Raw genomic sequence first — 17166 nt, forward strand, 5'->3', positions numbered from 1 at the left:
CATGGCTTAATTTGTTTGCTGTTTCTACTATTTACAGCTTACGATATAGTCTCATTGTTAATAAGCACTATCTTTTTCATCCCACTATCTTTTTCACCCTAATTAAACTAAATCCAGACTTGGCTGTGTGATTCTTCTTCACTCTTTTTTTTTTTTTTTTAATAAGATTAACTTCCTTAATCAAGAATGAGAGGTTTAAATGATATATTGTGGGTATTCAATACATGTTTTTGTGAAAACGATTATTTATGTTGTGTGTGTATTTTATGTCTGTGTGAGTATAAAATCTCTCCTAAATTTTAGATAATAATATATCAATTGTATGTATACCTCATATATTCACGTGTAACCACTATGCACTAAACATGTTTTTGTTTTATGTACTGGTAGTTTCTTTTTTCTTTCTTCTCCAGGTTTTGATCGAGTTTTATCACCTTGTTGGAGATTGTGAACTATCTGTGGTAGAAATTCATGTTTTAGGATTGGGCACAGAAATTGAGATTAGAACATACGATTTGAAAGCAAATGCCTTTTTGAAAGAGTTCTGCTTAAAATGCCCAGAATACTTGGGTGAGAATCTCTATTTTTTAAAATAAATAAATTAATTTCGTTGTTTGACTACCTACTAGAGAGTTTTCAATTCTTTAGGCTCCGAATCAGTACATTTGCCAAAATATTCTCAGAGAACCATTCCATTTTTAGTTAATGTTTAACTTTTATAGTTGGTAATCTGGTGGGTACACCGGAGATAAAATGAAGATAATTTTATTCATTATGGAAAATCAGATGGTAATGGTTGAATTTTAAGTCTACTTAACTGAGTATTGGAACACTGAATTAGTTTCCTATTGTTGCTGTAACAATGTACCACAAACTTAGTGTGCTTAAAAACAACACAAATTTATTATCTTAAAGTCCTGTATGGCAGAAGTCTGACACAAGTCTCACTGGGCAAAACTCAAGGTGTCAGTAGGACTTCCTTTTAGGAGGCGCTAGAGGAGGGTCCATTTCGTTGTTCAGTCAGGTGTTGGCAAAATTCATTTGCACATGCTTTAAGTCTATGTTTTCTTGTTGCCTGTTAGCAGATGGCTGCCCTTAGGCCTCTGTTGCTTTTTGCACGTAGCTGCTAACCACTACAAGGCATCGGATACTCCTCATGTTGCCATATCTCTAACCTCCTCTTCTGCCTTTTGCTTCCACTCTTCAAACTCCAGTGATTAGATTGGACACACCTCGATAATCCAGGATAATATGCCTTAAACCTTAACCTTAATCACGTCTTCCAAGTCCCTTTTGCTGTATGGGTTAACATATTCTCAGATTCCGGGGGATTAGAGTGTAGGTATCTTTGTTGGGGGCAGAGGGCAGTGTTCTGCTTACTGCAAACCTTTTGTGTTCCAGAATCATAACGGATATATGATCCCTAAGGAAGTGTTCTGTTTCCTATGTTAGGTAATTAGGAGGATTGTATTTATATTTCTTCATTTCTATTTTTTGGATTTTTTCTTGAAAGATATTTGTGAACAGTAGAGGCAATTATTAGGACACCAGTTTCATTTCATTAAACTCCTTTGTAGCATAGTAATCTTATGTATGAGCAGAGGTGGAATTAAAATTTTTTAAATCGACTTCATTTTTTAGAGCAGTTTAGATTCATGGGACAATTGAGCAGAAAGTACAGAGGTTTTCCATATACTCGTTGTACCCACACCTGCATAGGCTTTTTCATTATCAACATCCTCCACCAGAGTGATACATTTGTTACAATTGATAAACCTACACTGACACATCATTATTACCAGGAGTCCGCAATTTAAAGTTCACTGTTGCTGTTATACTTTCTGTTTGGACATGTATAATGACATGCATCTACCATTACCTTCTCATGTGGAGTAGTTTCACTGCCCTAGAAATCCTCTGTGCTCCACCTATTTGTCCCTCCCTCCCACTGTAACCCCTGGCAACTGCTGATCATTTTAGTGTCTCCATAGTTTTTCCAGTGTGTCACATAATTGGAATCACATATATCCTTTTCAGATTGACTTATTTCACTTAGTAATATATACTGAAGTTACCTCCATGTCTTTGCATAACTGGGTAGCCCATTTCTTTTTTAGCAATGAATGATACTCTTGTCTGGATGTACCACAGTTTATTTATCCATTCATGTACTGAAGGATATCTTGGTTGCTTCCAAGGTTTACCAATTGTTAATAAAGCTGCTGTGAACATTTGAATGCAAGTTTTTGTGTAGACGTAAATTTTCAGTTTCACTGGGTAAATACCAAGGAACATGATTGCTAAATCATCAAGAAACAGTTTGCTTTAGTAATTGGAAAGAAAAGCAAACCAATGTGACAGTGTTCCCTAATAACCCAGGAACTTTATAGCAGTTACTAATTTTTATGTTTATTCTTATGTTTGTTCTCCCAAGAACAAAGGATTAAAAAACCCTTGCAAACAGAAAAAAGAGTATACAGTTATTATTGTGCTTATTTCTGTAATATTTTTGTTTCTGTTTTCTCAGAGGGAGTGAATAGCGGTTTCTTGCACAAAGTAAATGATCAGTAAATGCTTGTTCAATGAATGAATAAATGTGTAAACAAAGTGAGAACTTTTTTAAGGCTTCAAGTGTGGCTAGCACTTGTAGTAGAAAACAGATTTATGTGCTAAGCATTGGGTTTGGAGGACTCTGTGCAATTTGTGGCATTTTTTCCCTCAGGAATTGTATGATTAGTTTGTAGTCCTTTCTTTCAGTCTTTAGATACTAATTTTCTAGCAACCGTAAGTCATTTGGTGATGAGAGTTTTAAAGGCTTTTTATAAATTATCTTCTACAGTGGTTTTCTTAGTATAGCACATTTTGAGCAGAAACAGTAATATTAAAATGGGAGAGTTCCTTTAATCCCCCTCACAGGACGTGCCACAGGGGTGTGCACATCTCTAGGGGGAGCATGCACATGGGCAGGTGCAGAGGCTGTGGGGAGTGCTTTTGGGCTCCGGCCCCAGGGCAGCGTCTAGGGGTAGGTGTCTGTAACTCCTAAAGCCCAAGGGGCTGTGTTAACAGTATGCTCTTTCAACTTTGCCACCTGCAGACGGCTTTTGTTAATCAGTTCAATAGACTGTCTTCCTTATCACAAGGGCAGGGGGCCAGTGTGATGGCCTGAGTTCTCGCCCAGTGTACCAGAAGAATTGGATGACATGTGCGCTGGAAGGATGAGTGCAAGGTTTTATTGAGTGGTGGAGGTGGCTCTCAGCAAGATGGATGAGGAGCCGGAAGTGGGGGATGGGGTGGGAAGGTGGTCTTCCCGCTAAGGTTGGGCCATCCAGCAGATGGACTCTTCTCTGACTGTCCCTGGCTGAACTCCCCTTGACATCCAGATGTCCTTCCTCTTCTCTCTTTCTCTGCTTCGCTACCCCACCACTCTCTGCCACTATCCACCACTCTGTTCCTCTGCTCTTCTCAGTGCTCAGATGCTTGTATCTGTGCCCACTAAGGCCTTGGGCTTGTATGGGCGCAGGATAGTGGGTATGGTGGGCCAAAAGGCAACTTTTCAGGTGCAAAAACAGAAATGCTTGTTCTCACTTAGGGCCTCCAGTCTTTAGGCTTGAGGGCGGGGCCTTTGCTGGGGAACTGCCCTTTTCTACCCGGTATTTCCCTGTCTCCTGTCCATATCAATATAACTAATAACGATTGACTACATGGTAATAGGGTTTATTTTAATCTAAACTAATATGCAGAAAACTTTGTTTCATCTCGTTCCTGTTCTGTCTTCTGAACAGCTGAGTTTTCAAGGACTCTGATGATTTCCTTTTTAGTTATTTCAGTGATCCAGGGCCAGAATTCTCTTCCTGCCCTTTCATTCTTCCTAAAAGCCATTCTGGTTTCTCTTTAATTGATTCCTATTTTTCTTACCTTACCTCCTATCTAGGTTTAGAAGGGTATGAGACTTCAGTGTTGTGGCACATGAGGAGGTAAGGGAATTGTGAGGAGAAATTACCTTTTTAGAGTTTAAAGAACAAAGAATTTACTTGAATAAGGTAGAATCCAAGGTCCAGAACTCATACAGGAAAGCCTTCTTTTGCAATTACATAATTAATAAGATTGCTTGCATTTATTTTCAGTTACCTTTCTTATGAAAAGATAATTTTTAAAAAATTATTTTTAGATGAAAACAGGAAACCAGTTTATTTGATTACAACCCTGGATAACACAATGGAAGACCTGTTAACTCTGGAATATGTAAAGGTAAGCAGTTTCATTTATATCTGCTTAATATGGTAAGTATGCAGCTGAAATGTTATAGTCAAGTTTTATAAGTTTGGTATTATTCAGTTTGTTTAACATTCACTCTAACATAATCTCTGTAACTCCTAATACTAAGGTTTTTTTGATTTTGTCATCTTGTATTAAATAGCTGTGATTTATAAATACTTCATATAGCAAAATAAGAAGATTATATTCTAAGTAGAAATGACCTGGAGTTTGATTATTTTTTCTCCCAACAGGAGTACTGAGAAAGAAACACATTTTTTAGTCTTGATAGAGTATATTGTTATATGTGATACAAGATGATGCTTTCCCATTATTTTCCACTGTTTTGTGAAGTTACCTGATATTCCTAGGGTCAATAACTCCATTCCTTTTTTATTGATTTATGATATTCATTTTATCATCTGTTAAGCTTTTCTATGTACTATGGCATATTTCTAATTTTTCCATGTTTCTGCTGACTTATTTTTATATGTGTCAGACTATTTTAATAATTACTTTATAATAATAATGCAGAAAGCATTTAATCACTTTTAAAACCACTTTTGCTAACCATTATTGACTAGATATTTTAGGATTTTTGTTGTAGTATATGCATTATATAGCTTTTATATAACAAAAATGTTCTAGACCTAAAGAAAATGGATGAAGAAAATATGGTATATACACAAAACAGAACACTATTCAGCCTTTAAAAGGGGGGGAATCCTGTCATTTGTGTCAACATAGATGAATGTGTAGGACATTATGCTAAGCAAAATAAGCCAAGCACAGAAAGACAACTCACTCATGATGTTCTTTATGTGTGGAATCTAATAAAACTGAGCTCAGAAGTAGAGAGCAGAGTGATGGTTACCAGAGGGTAGCAGGGATGGGAGGGAGGGAAGGAGAGGGAATAGAGAGTTGTCAATCAAATGGTACAAAGTTCCAGATAGACAGGAGGAATAATTTTTGAGATCTGTTATACAGCAGGGGGACTGTAGTCAATAATAATGTGTTGTTTATTTCAAAATGACCAAGAAAGTGAATTTCAAATGTCTCACCACAAAAAAAGATAGGAAAGTGAGGTGATAGATATGTTAGTTAGTTTAATTTAATCATTTAACATTGTGTACATATGTCAGAACATCACATTGTACTCCACAAGTGTATATAATTATGATTTGTCAATCAAAAATATTAAATTTTTTAAAAAGAAAAAGAAAACACAGAGTACTTGGATACTTGGTGGACAATTCTGTCACAAATTTTGTTTTTAAATACAGGAAGAATTAGGAAGAACCGTACAGAGTTGTTGATGACCGAATGATTATTCTCCACACTTGATAATATCCTACATTTCCTCTCTTGATAATAAGAATGATAGTACGTAACATTTATTGAATACTTGCTATGTGCCAAAGAGTCCCATACTTACATTTTCTTTTGTTCTGGTGAAGCAGTTGCTTATTTAGGTAATTATATGTGTGTGTATATGTATATATATATATATGTATATGAACAGCTGGAAAATTATATAAATGTATATTAGGACTATAATGTAATTGTATTTGTATGTCTTCCTACCATGTTCTAACAGATTTGTTTTCTCTTTGGATAGGCTGAACGGAATGTACCCAACTTGAAAAGTACCTATAACAATGTTTTACAATTGATTAAGGTATGAGTAGATAATTTATTTTTTAATTATATACTGTATTTCTATTTCTTATGGAAATTATTTTCTAACTGGAATTGTCAGATCTTTAAAGATAAGAAAATATTATAAATTGTATCCTTGGCCGGGCGCGGTGGCTCAAGCCTGTAATCCCAGCACTTTGGGAGGCCGAGACGGGCGGATCACGAGGTCAGGAGATCGAGACCATCCTGGCTAACATGGTGAAACCCCGTCTCTACTAAAAAATACAAAAAACTAGCCGGGCGAGGTGGCGGGCGCCTGTAGTCCCAGCTACTCCGGAGGCTGAGGCAGGAGAATGGCGTGAACCTGGGAGGCGGAGCTTGCAGTGAGCTGAGGTCTGGCCACTGCACTCCAGCCCGAGCGACAGAGTGAGACTCCGTCTCAAAAAAAAAATAAATAAATAAATAAATTGTATCCTTTATGCCACAAAGCATAGTGCCTTGTAGACAGCTGGCAAGCAAATATTTATTGACCTATCACTAAAATCAGCTTTGTTCTTTAGGTAAATTTTTCCTCTTTGGATATTCATTTACACACTGAAGCACTTCTGAATACAATAAATTATCTTCATAATATCCTTCCGCAATCAGAGGAAAATTCAGCCCCAGTGTCCACTACAGAGACTGAAGACAAAGGAGATGTCATTAAAAAATTAGGTATGTTTTTTAAAAATTTAGCATCAACTTTTTTTTCCTTTTTTAACCATGTAGGTCAATAAATCTAGACCCTGACTTTATCATTAACTTCAAATATTGGCTTCAGAATTCTGTTGCCTAGGTTAATATCTAGAAGAATTCATTATATGCTAGGATAATTTTAGAAAATAAAGGAAACTACTGCTGAAGAAAATGTTGCTTTCGTTTATTATATATAATAATTGGTTTTAGTTTAAGATTATACTGTAGGAGTATTAGATTAAAAAAATTTTTTTTCTTCCACCTCGATCCCAGTAGGAGGATTAGATTTAAATTAAAATTTAATGCATTTCATAACATTATTTTAGATTAGACAGATATGACTAACAAAATTTGAGTAATGTCAGCTTGGTGGAGTGGCTTAAGCTTGTGATCCCAGTGCAGGGAGGCGAGCGCTGTGAGGGTTGAGGCTGGAGGATCACTTGAAGCCAGGAGTTCAAAACTAGCCTGGGCAGCATAGCAAGACCCTGTCTCCAACAAAATTTTAAAAATTAGTTGGGCATGGTGGTGTATGTCTATAGACCCAGTTTACTTGGGAGACTGACACAGGAGAATCACTGGAGCCCAGGAATTCAAGGTTGCAGCGAGCTACGAGCTACGATTGCACCACTGCACTCCATCCTGGGTAGCAGAGTGAGACTCTTTTTCGAAAAAAACCCAAAAAACAAAAAACAGAAAAGAGTATCAGAGCATATTTTAAAATCAGAGTATAATACTTTCGAAGCAGTGAAAAGTTGCAATTTTGATAATGACAAGTACCACCTAGTAATTACTGGCTCTCAAAAAATTTTGAAATTTATAGCTACAGTGTTCTAGTTTCAAATGTTTAGTTTCTTCTAGAAACAATGTTTTGTCTGTTTGCTTTTGTTTTCATTAGATTTGATTGTTTTTTAGAATTTTCAATTCAATAGGGAATATCATACCTTGCTTTCAACTGAATTGCAGATCAGGTTTTCTCTAATATCACTTATTTGTGGTGATATTTCAGTTACTTTATAAGTATAGTAAGGTAACTACTAAACGTTTTTCCTCATGTTTTACCATATGAATTTTTTTTTGCAGCTTTAAAACTATCCACGAATGAAGATATCATTACTTTGCAGATTTTAGCAGAATTATCATGTTTACAGATCTTTATTCAAGATCAGAAACGTAACATTTCTGAAATTAAGATTGAAGGTAATAAAATTTCACAAAAAGCAAATTAAAAGACATCAAATGAAAGAAAAGGCAGTTAGTAATTCTTTTTTTCCCTTAGGGCTTGATTCTGAGATGATTATGAGGCCTTCAGAAACTGAAATAAATGCAAAGCTAAGGAATATAATTGTTTTAGATTCTGATATAACAGCTGTATACAAAAAGGTAAGAATTTTTTAAATTAAGTAATAGTACATCATTAAATAGGATTGTCCTCTAGGAGTGGTCCTAGGTATCATTTAGAGAGTTGTCAGAATTGAGTAATGTGGCGTACTATATGTGTGGGTTTTGGAGTCAGGCATGATTGGATTCTTAGTTCTACTCCTTAATAGCTGTGTGACCATTAGCAGGTTACCTAATCTTGGATTCTGTTTCTTTATTTGTCAAATGAGGATTGCAGTATCTCATAAATGAGATAAGTATAAATAATGCTCCAGGAACAAAGTTTTGGGAGAGAATCTAGTAAATACCTTTTTCACTTTTTTTTGTTGTTGTTCTCTTTATGTACTCTGAATCTCATAACGCATTTTAGATACATTTGAGGGTCTGAAGTCTGAGGAAGTGAACTTTTTAAATAAAACTTACTCTCATCAATGATCACTAGTATAGTTGTTTTAATAATGTTAAGAGAGTCCTTTGAACTGGATGATGAGTTGTTGAAGGTTAGCTAATTTGTTACTGGTTATAAAACAGTAAGGTTCCTGTTACAGAGTTGAACAGGTAACATCCTACATGAAGCAGGTAGGATGATGTATTTAAGGAGGTTAAAGGAATATCAAATAGTAGGATCAGGAAAAGCTGAAGTACTTGTTGAGTCAGGAAGTCAGTATTTGGAATATGTCAAGAAGAAAGGAAATAGATAAGTAGATTTTGCCAGTAATACTAATGATATAGTGATGACCTGATTTTTATGTTTAAAAAATTCTTATTTCTGATATCTTCTTGTTATGGCTTGTTTCGTGGGATAGAAAAACAGTTCCAACATCAAAGAGAAATGACTCATAGCAATAAGGAGCAAGAAATTTTCCAGAAGCCATGATTTTATTTGTTTCTATTATTTTTATTTTAAAAATCATAGTATCAGAGTATTTAAGAAATAGATTATCCATTTTATTTTCCCTATCTAGAAAGTAAAGCTCACAGAAATAAAGTATCTATGGAAAATTATGCAGAACTGAGAGCATGATCCAACCCATTGGTTTTTGTCTCTGTAATTTTATATTTATTTTTTATTTTATATTATTATTATTTTTTTTTTGAGACAGCCTTGCTCTGTCACCCAGGCTGGAGTGCAGTGGTGCAATCTTGGCTCACTGAAACCTCCACCTCCCGGGTTCAAGTGATTCTCATGCCTCAGCCTCCTGAGTAGCTGGGATGACGGGTGCACACTACCACACCCAGCTAATTTTTATAGTTTTAGTAGAGACAGAGTTTAACTGTGTTTGGCCAGGCTTGTCTCAAACTCCTGGCCTCAAGTGATCTGCCTGCCCTGGCTCCCAAAATACTGGTATTACAGGTGTGAGCCACTGTGCCTGGCCTGTAATTTTATTTTTAATATATCTACATGGTTAAAAATTCAGTTTACAAAAAGTTACAAAATTAAAAAAATCTTTCTCTCTTGTCTTCTTGTCCAATTTTCATTTTCGTTTCCCTATTTCTTGACTTTGATTCCATTGTACATGGTATTTAAACAAACTGCCTTGTTTAGTAACTTTCCATGTGTCAAAGAACCAGAGAGGCGTAAGGTTTTTGCCCTTATGAAATCAGACCTGATTATGAATCAGTTTCATAAGCCTTGCACAGTGATATATACTATTGTGTCAGTTTTAAGTATACTGAGACATTGAGCCCCTCAACTTTAAAGGTTGGCGCCCGCAGCCCATTTGTCTTGGAGCAGCATCCTCCATTTACTGTAGCACCCCTGGACAAATACTCTTTATTTATATATGCCATAAGGTAAAAAGGAGTCTGGCTGACCTGATAGTCTCATGAGAACATATCATAGTAAATTAGTTTCTGATATCCTCTTCATAAAAAATATTTTGAAAGTAAAGGTTTAAAAAAATCCAGTTTTAATGCTTAATTTTTGGTGATGGGGATACAAGTCTTTCTAATTATTCTCAACTTTTCTGGCCTTGTTATTAGGCCAATACTTGCTTCATAAGATGAGTTGCGAAATGCCTTCCTCCTCTGTTTTCTGAAAAATTTGTATAGAATTTGCATTATTACTTCCTTAAATGTTTGATGGAATTACCAGTGAGAATATTTTTCATGTATAGTTGAATCTAAGATTCACTTTGTTTTCCATGTGGCGCTCAGTATCCAAAGGAGATCCATTCACTGCGTTTAATTGATGTACCACTTAATTCTATTATAGTTGATGAATTTCCTTTAGTTTCTTCTCTGCCCTTGTGTGTGCCATTTTTTGCTATCTTATTCTGAACAATTTTCCATAGCCTGTATCTTGCTGATTATGTTTTCATGCTATTTAACATGTTACTGTCTCCTGTGTTTCATTAAATCAATAGTTAAATCTCAGGGCACAATGAGATTCAGGGTTTGGGAGTAGGGGTTGGCAAGATACTTCATAGTTAGTGGTGTGTATTTGCAAAGGAGGCACATAGTGTGTAGCTGTCTTTTTTTTCTTTTCTGTTTTGCACTGTCTTGGGATATCTTTCTTTTTTTGATGTTAGAAGCTATTTGTTGTTATTTCCTATAATTTGGTCTTGAGGTGTGTGTCTGGAGAGTGGCCTTAAGTCAAAATAGCCACTTTCTAGCTGCAGGCATGTTGGTCAGATGGAGCACTGGGGAGACAACACAACAAAACACCTTTGAGGGGTGCCCACCAGAGAGGCTGATGGGAAGTCTAGAGGCAGTAGGGACATTTCTTCATTTATCAAATGGGAGAGTTCACTAGTCTTTATGCTAGCATCACCAATCATTTTGACTTTTCGAAAGTTTGTTCTCCAGTAGATTTCTTAGGCAGAGCTCTTAGGAACAATAATCCTTGACATTTATATTTGCAGGGTAGTTTGAGTGGATTTTAAATCCTTGACTTGGATTTTCTTTTCTAGATGATCTTAAAACATGTTACTCCATGTCTTGTGGCCTCCTGTTGGTGTTGACAGTTCTGATGACAGTTTGACTTTCTTTCACTTCTAAGAACTTTGCCATTTTTCCCCAGATATTCAAAGCTAATTTGAAGCTTTATATAGGGACTTTGGACAGGTAGACATCACAGTAGATGGTCAGGAACTGGTCTAGCAATTTTATGGCTTCTCAAATTGAGAGCATCTCTTGCTCTTAGGCTAGTCAGTTTCCTTTGAGAAAAATAGTGTAAGTATAAGCCTGACAGCCTAGATTCCAGGAGCCAATTGGTTGAAAGAAGTGGAGGCCGCATCATTTATAGATTTTTGCTTAAAATACCGATTTTTTGATATGGTGTTTTATTAACCGTTTTTCTGTACCTGAAGTCTCCTAGACCACAGCCTTTCTGCTCTAAACTCTGTCTTGAGCAAATCTGTTCTGTTGAACTCAGAGAGGAACAGTCATATAGCCCTACTCATGTAACTTGCAGAGGATATTCCATTTTTTGTTATTTATCAGTATTTATATATATATATATAGAATTTATACATTTATATATGTAAATTATATATGTATAAATACTGGTAAGTAAATTAAGAAAAAATTAATTTATATATATTATATAATCATTATATATATATATATATATATAATTTTCTCTTTCTCCAATTACACAATCACGGCTCACTGCAGCCTCAACCTTCCCTGGCCCAGGTGATCCTCCCATCTCAGTCCCCCAAGTAGCTAGGACTACAGGTGCACGCCACCACGCCCAGCTGATTTTTGTAGAGATGGGGTTTCATCATTTTGCTCAGGCTGCCCTGAAACCTCCTGAGCTCAGGCTATCCACCTGCCTCAATCTCCCGAAGTGCTGTGATTATAGACATGAGCCACTGTGCCTGGCCTATTTGAGATATTATAGTCAGCAAAAGATAAAAAGCCCTTCTCCACGTGGAATAAATAGTAGTTAATTGGTAATATAAAACAATATTAGAGAGTGATATGTGCTTTGAAAACCAAGAAAGCAGGGTAATGTGACAGGGTAATTCACGTGGTATGTTAGGACTATCAAGAAATGCTTTTTTACAGTAGAAACATTCGATAAAAAATCTGAGCTGTGAATTTGAGCTCTGTCAAAAGAGCATTCCAGGTGGAGGAAAGAGCAACTATAAAAGCCTTGTAGCAGGAAGACGCTTGATATATTTTGGGAGGTTGTAGGGTTCTCAGTAACTTTTGGGTAGAATTATTTATTAGTTTCTGTTTTGGTTTAGTTTTTATTTTTAAAGTGAGATTTATTGAGACAATTTACAGTAAAACTTACCTTTTTAAATTATAATTCTTTGAGTTTTGACAAACAAATACTGTTGCATAACTTACTTTCAGCATATACAATGGGTCTGTCACCCCTGAAATTCACTACTGCCCTTTGAGGTTAGCCCTTCTCCCCATCCCAGCACCTTTTAATCACTGCACTACTTTTTGTTCCTATAGTTTTGCAGTTTCCAAAGTATCATATAAATGGAATCATGCAGTTATGTAGTCTTTCACATGTGTTTTTTTTTCCCTTAGCGTGTGAGATTGTAATTTTTGTCTTTTCTCTTTATGTCTTGATCAGTCTGGTTAGAGATTTATCAATTTTATTGATACTTTGAAAAAACTAGCATTTGTAACTAGCATTTGTTTCAATTGAATGTTCTCTGTTTTTAATTTTATTTCTGCTCTTTTAAAATTCCTTCCTTCTGCCTGCTTTGGATTTAATATGCTCTTCTTAAGGTAGAAGTTTAAATTAGTGATTTGAGAACGTCTTTATTTTCCATTATAAGCATTTGCTGCTATAAATATTCCTTTAAGCTCTGCTTTAGCTGCATCCTGTAAGTCTTGATATATTGTTTTTTAATTTTCATTCAATTCAAAGTATTTTCTAATTTCTCTTCTTTCTTTTACTCATTGTTTATTTAGAACTATGTTATTTAACTTCTACATATTTTGAGATTTTCAGATCTTTCTGTTACTGATTTCCAGTTTAAATTCATTATGGTCAGAGGAGAAACTGTTTCAGTTCTTTTAAATTTGTTGATATTTGTTTTATGGCCCACAACATACATGATTAATCTTGGTGAACATTTCAAGTGTATTTGCAATTAATATGTGTTTTTAGCAATTGCTGGGTTGAATGTTCCATTTGGGCAAGTAGGTTGGTGGATAGAATTATTCAGGCTACTGATTTTCTGTTTACTGGTTGTGTTGAAGCCTCTGATTACAACCATTGATTTGCCTATTTCTCCTTTCCGTTCTTTCAGTTTTTGCTTTATATGTTTTGGCGATCTCTTGTTAGGTACATACAAGTATATATGAGTTTTATGCCCCCTTTGTGAATATAATGTGTCTCTTTATTTGTGGTAACTGTGCTTGTTCTGAAGTCTACTTTGGTAGTAATATAGCCATTCCAGGTTTCTTTGGTTAGATTTGCATGGTCTGTCTTCTTCTATCCTTTAGCTTTTAATGGATGTCTTCTTGTTTAAAGTGTGCGTCTGTTTTTTTGAGGCGGAGTCTCACTGTGTTGCCCAGGGTGGTCTTGAGCTCCTGTGTTTAAGCTCACCTCAGCCCTGTAACTGGAATTATATGTGCATGCCACCACATCTGGCTTAAAATGGGTTTTTTGTAGGCAGTGTATATTTAGATCTTTTTTATCTAATCTGACAACCTCTTGGCTTCTAATTTGTGTTTAGACTATTTTATAAAACTATTGATATGATTGGATTGTAATCTGACATCTCTAATTGTTCTAATTTTGCTTATCCTATTCTTTGTATTCCTCCTTTTGGCCTGATTTTTGATTAATTATCACTTATTTTATGGTTTCTTTTTTTTTTTTTTTTTTTGAGACGGAGTCTTGCTCTGTCGACCAGGCTGGAGTGCAGTGGCTGGATGTCAGCTCACTGCAAGCTCCGCCTCCCAGGTTCACGCCATTCTCCTGCCTCAGCCTCCCGAGTAGCTTGGGACTACAGGCGCCCGCCACCTCGCCCGGCTAGTTTTTTTGTATTTTTTAGTAGAGACGGGGTTTCACCGTGTTAGCCAGGATGGTCTCGATCTCCTGACCTCGTGATCCGCCCGTCTCGGCCTCCCAAAGTGCTGGGATTACAGGCTTGAGCCACCGCGCCCGGCCATGGTTTCTCTAGGGTTTTACAATGTATATATCTTTAATCACAGTCTATCTTCCAATAATATTTTATTGTTGTACGTATAGTGTAAGAATCTTACAATACCATACTTCCAATTCCTGTTTCCTGTCTTTCTTTGTATCATCATAATTTGCTTTATTTTGGTACATTGAAAACTCACAATGTGTACCTACTAGATTTGGTTTAGTCAGTTTTCTTTGGAGCAATTAGTTTTCTAAAGATGTTTTATATTTTTCTTCATTGCAACTGTTTCTGTAACTACTTCATGTAGTTTCTATTGTTTGTATTTCTCTCTGAAATACTTTCTTTTTTTTTTTGAGATAGAGTCTTGCTTTGTTGCTCAGGCTGGAGTGCAGTGGTACAATCTCAGCTCACTGCTACCTCTGCCTCCTGGGATCAAGCAATTCTCCTGCCTCAACCTCCCACGTAGCTGGGATTACAGATGCGCTCCACTGCACCTAGCTAATTTTTGCATTTTTAGTAGAGATGGGGTTTCACTATGTTGGCCAGGCTGGTCTTGAACTCTTTGACCTCAGATGATCCACCCACCTCGGCCCCCCAAAATGCTGGGATTACAGGCATGAGCCACCGCATCTGGCACTTTCCCATTTCTTATAATGCAGGTCTGCTGGTAACGAATTCTCTCAGCTTTTGGGGTACAGATGAGAAGGGAGGTAGGAAAAACTTTTATTTTACCCTAATTTTTCTGAGTGACATTTTTGCTGGGTTGATAGTATTTTCCCCCTTTCCAACTGTTAAAAGATGTGATTTCATTGTTCCTTGTTACACATAGTTTTGATGAGAAGTCTATGACATTTCTTATTTTTGTTCCTTTGTACATAACTTGTCATCTTTTTTGACTGCTTTCAGGATTTATATATAGTGTGTCTAGATGAGTTTGTGTTTTGATATTTGTTCTGTTTGGGCTTTTCTGAGCTACTTGGATGGCTTTCATTATTTTTCATGTTTTCTTCACATAGTTTCTCTGCCTCTGTCTCCCTCTGTCTCCCCCACCCCCCGGCTCCCCTGTTTTGTCCTCTTCCACTTGTTCCCTGTTCCTCTTCTTGAATTCCTAAAATTCTTACTAGATTTCTGTTTTTAGTCTCACAGCCTTTGGATGTTCTGTTCAAGTTTTTTTTCCCATTGTTTTCTTAGTGCATTTTAATTCGAATAATTTATCTTGACCTATTTTCAAATCTACTGATTTTGTCCTTGGCTCTGATGAAAGTACTGACAAACCCGCTGAAGGTATTTTTCACTTATGTTGCCATGTTTTTTAACCTTTAATATATCCTTTTGACTCTTCTTTTTTCCATTTTCTCTGCTATAATAATATTCACCATCTATTCTTGCATATTTTCCTTTTCCACTAGAAGCCTTTACCATATTAATCATAGTAATTAAAATTAAAAATTTTAGTTTTAACATTGATGTTATAGATGAGTCTGATTCTGTTGATTCCTTTATTATTTGTTTGAATTTTTTCCCTTGCTTTTATTGGGCATCTCATAATTACTGATTGAATGTCAGACATCATATTATGTATAGCAGGGGTCCCAGCCCCTGGGCTGTGGAATGGTACCGGTCTGTGGCCTGTTGGGAACTGGGCCAGACAGCAAGAGTTGAGTGGTGGGTGAGGGAGCATTATTGTCTACGCTCCGCCTCCTGTCAGATCAGCGGGGGCATTAGGTTCTCATAGAAGGGTGAACCCTATTGTGAACTATGCATACGCGGGATCTGGGTTGCATGCTCCTTTATGAGAATCTAACGCCTGATGCTCTGAGGTGGAAGGAACAGTTTCATCCCCAAGCCATCTCCCCACCCTCCAACCCCCGAGCCCCACTCTTATGGAAAAGTTGTCTTCCATAAAACAGCTCCCTGTTACCAAAAAGGCTGGGGGGTGGGGGGGGGACCACTGATGTATAGGATAATAGAGACTGAGGTAAATATCATAGTATTTATGTCTGGAAATGGGAATGCCTCTTTTCTGCTAAGCTATTAGCTTGGGGTTGGGGGTTGAGCTTGGCTTGGTTTGAATTTTAGATTAATATGATTTCCTTCACTACATTACTGCTTCAGTTTCCTTTAGTTGTAGCTTGTGCTTAGGGTGGGTGGAGGCTGTGTTGCTCAGATTTTGCTCTGTGCTGAGCCTTTGACCTTTCTTCTACTCTTGTACCTCAGAAAATTCGCTTTGCGCATTCTTAGCTCTGTCCTAGATGTTAGAGGCTCCTGCTGCTTGTTTCTTAGTGCTTGTGAGCTTGGTGGTACATATTTGGGGAGAAGGCAAAGTGGTTTGGATAGGCTTGTTAGTGTCCTGGTCCATTTTCAATCCTAGCCAGGGTTGTTTCTATGAGTCTCAGAAATGGAGTATTCTTGGCCATCCTGTCCCTCCGACTCATGGTATCTGATTGATATCTCTCGTATTTCCTATGTGGGATTGACTATCCTTCCCTTCCCTAGCAGAGGGAGACCGCTAATCATCTGGCCCCAGGAGAGTTCTTGTTCTTCCTCTAGATACAGAGTTTTATTTTACTTGTCCCTAGGATACTGTATTTTCACCTGTGCCCTGAGGGCAACAAGGTTTACTAGTTTCTTATAGCTATTGTTTTGAGAAGATGATAATTTTGGTGGTGCTTTGGGCCTTTTCTGCAGTGGAGGCTTCTCACCTTTTCCAGGGTTGTACCGAGGAAAGCTTTATCTTGTTTCCCACTTGCACCCCGCCCCCATCTTTCTCAAGAGCTCCTCACGTGTGTGGCTCCCAGGGATTCTGCATCTCACATTAGTCCACACTCATCCTTTATCATTTTAGCTGAATTATTCTTACCTATATTGTATAGTATCTAATCTCTCTCTTCTCTACCACAAGTGAACTGGTGCTTATTTTCTGTCTCTCCCGGTTTGTCCTTAGATTTTTAGGGATCTTTGTTGTCCTGTGACCTCAGATTGCTAATAGTTTTAAGAAAGTTGTGATACCATAGTTTAATCTGTTTTGTTTTGTTTTGTTTTTTTTCCTTTTTTTAAGGTTTGGAAGGGCCCTCATTCCAGCTTTGTGCAC

At 36.8% G+C, this 17166-nt stretch overlaps 1 protein-coding gene across 1 annotated transcript in view; it reads left to right on the top strand.

Moving 5' to 3' along the window:
• The window catches only part of VPS13A (vacuolar protein sorting 13 homolog A), a 235165-nt gene that overhangs the window by 92151 nt on the left and 125848 nt on the right, over positions 1–17166 (top strand). Inside the window, exons 23-28 of the mRNA XM_026453057.1 lie at positions 414–570; positions 4169–4248; positions 5873–5932; positions 6453–6606; positions 7708–7824; positions 7904–8007. Coding sequence (XP_026308842.1) covers positions 414–570; positions 4169–4248; positions 5873–5932; positions 6453–6606; positions 7708–7824; positions 7904–8007 — 672 coding nt within the window. The remainder of the gene's footprint in view (positions 1–413; positions 571–4168; positions 4249–5872; positions 5933–6452; positions 6607–7707; positions 7825–7903; positions 8008–17166) is intronic.

The sequence above is a fragment of the Piliocolobus tephrosceles genome, chromosome 14, assembly GCF_002776525.5.
Source record: "Piliocolobus tephrosceles isolate RC106 chromosome 14, ASM277652v3, whole genome shotgun sequence".
Lineage (NCBI taxonomy): Eukaryota > Metazoa > Chordata > Mammalia > Primates > Cercopithecidae > Piliocolobus > Piliocolobus tephrosceles.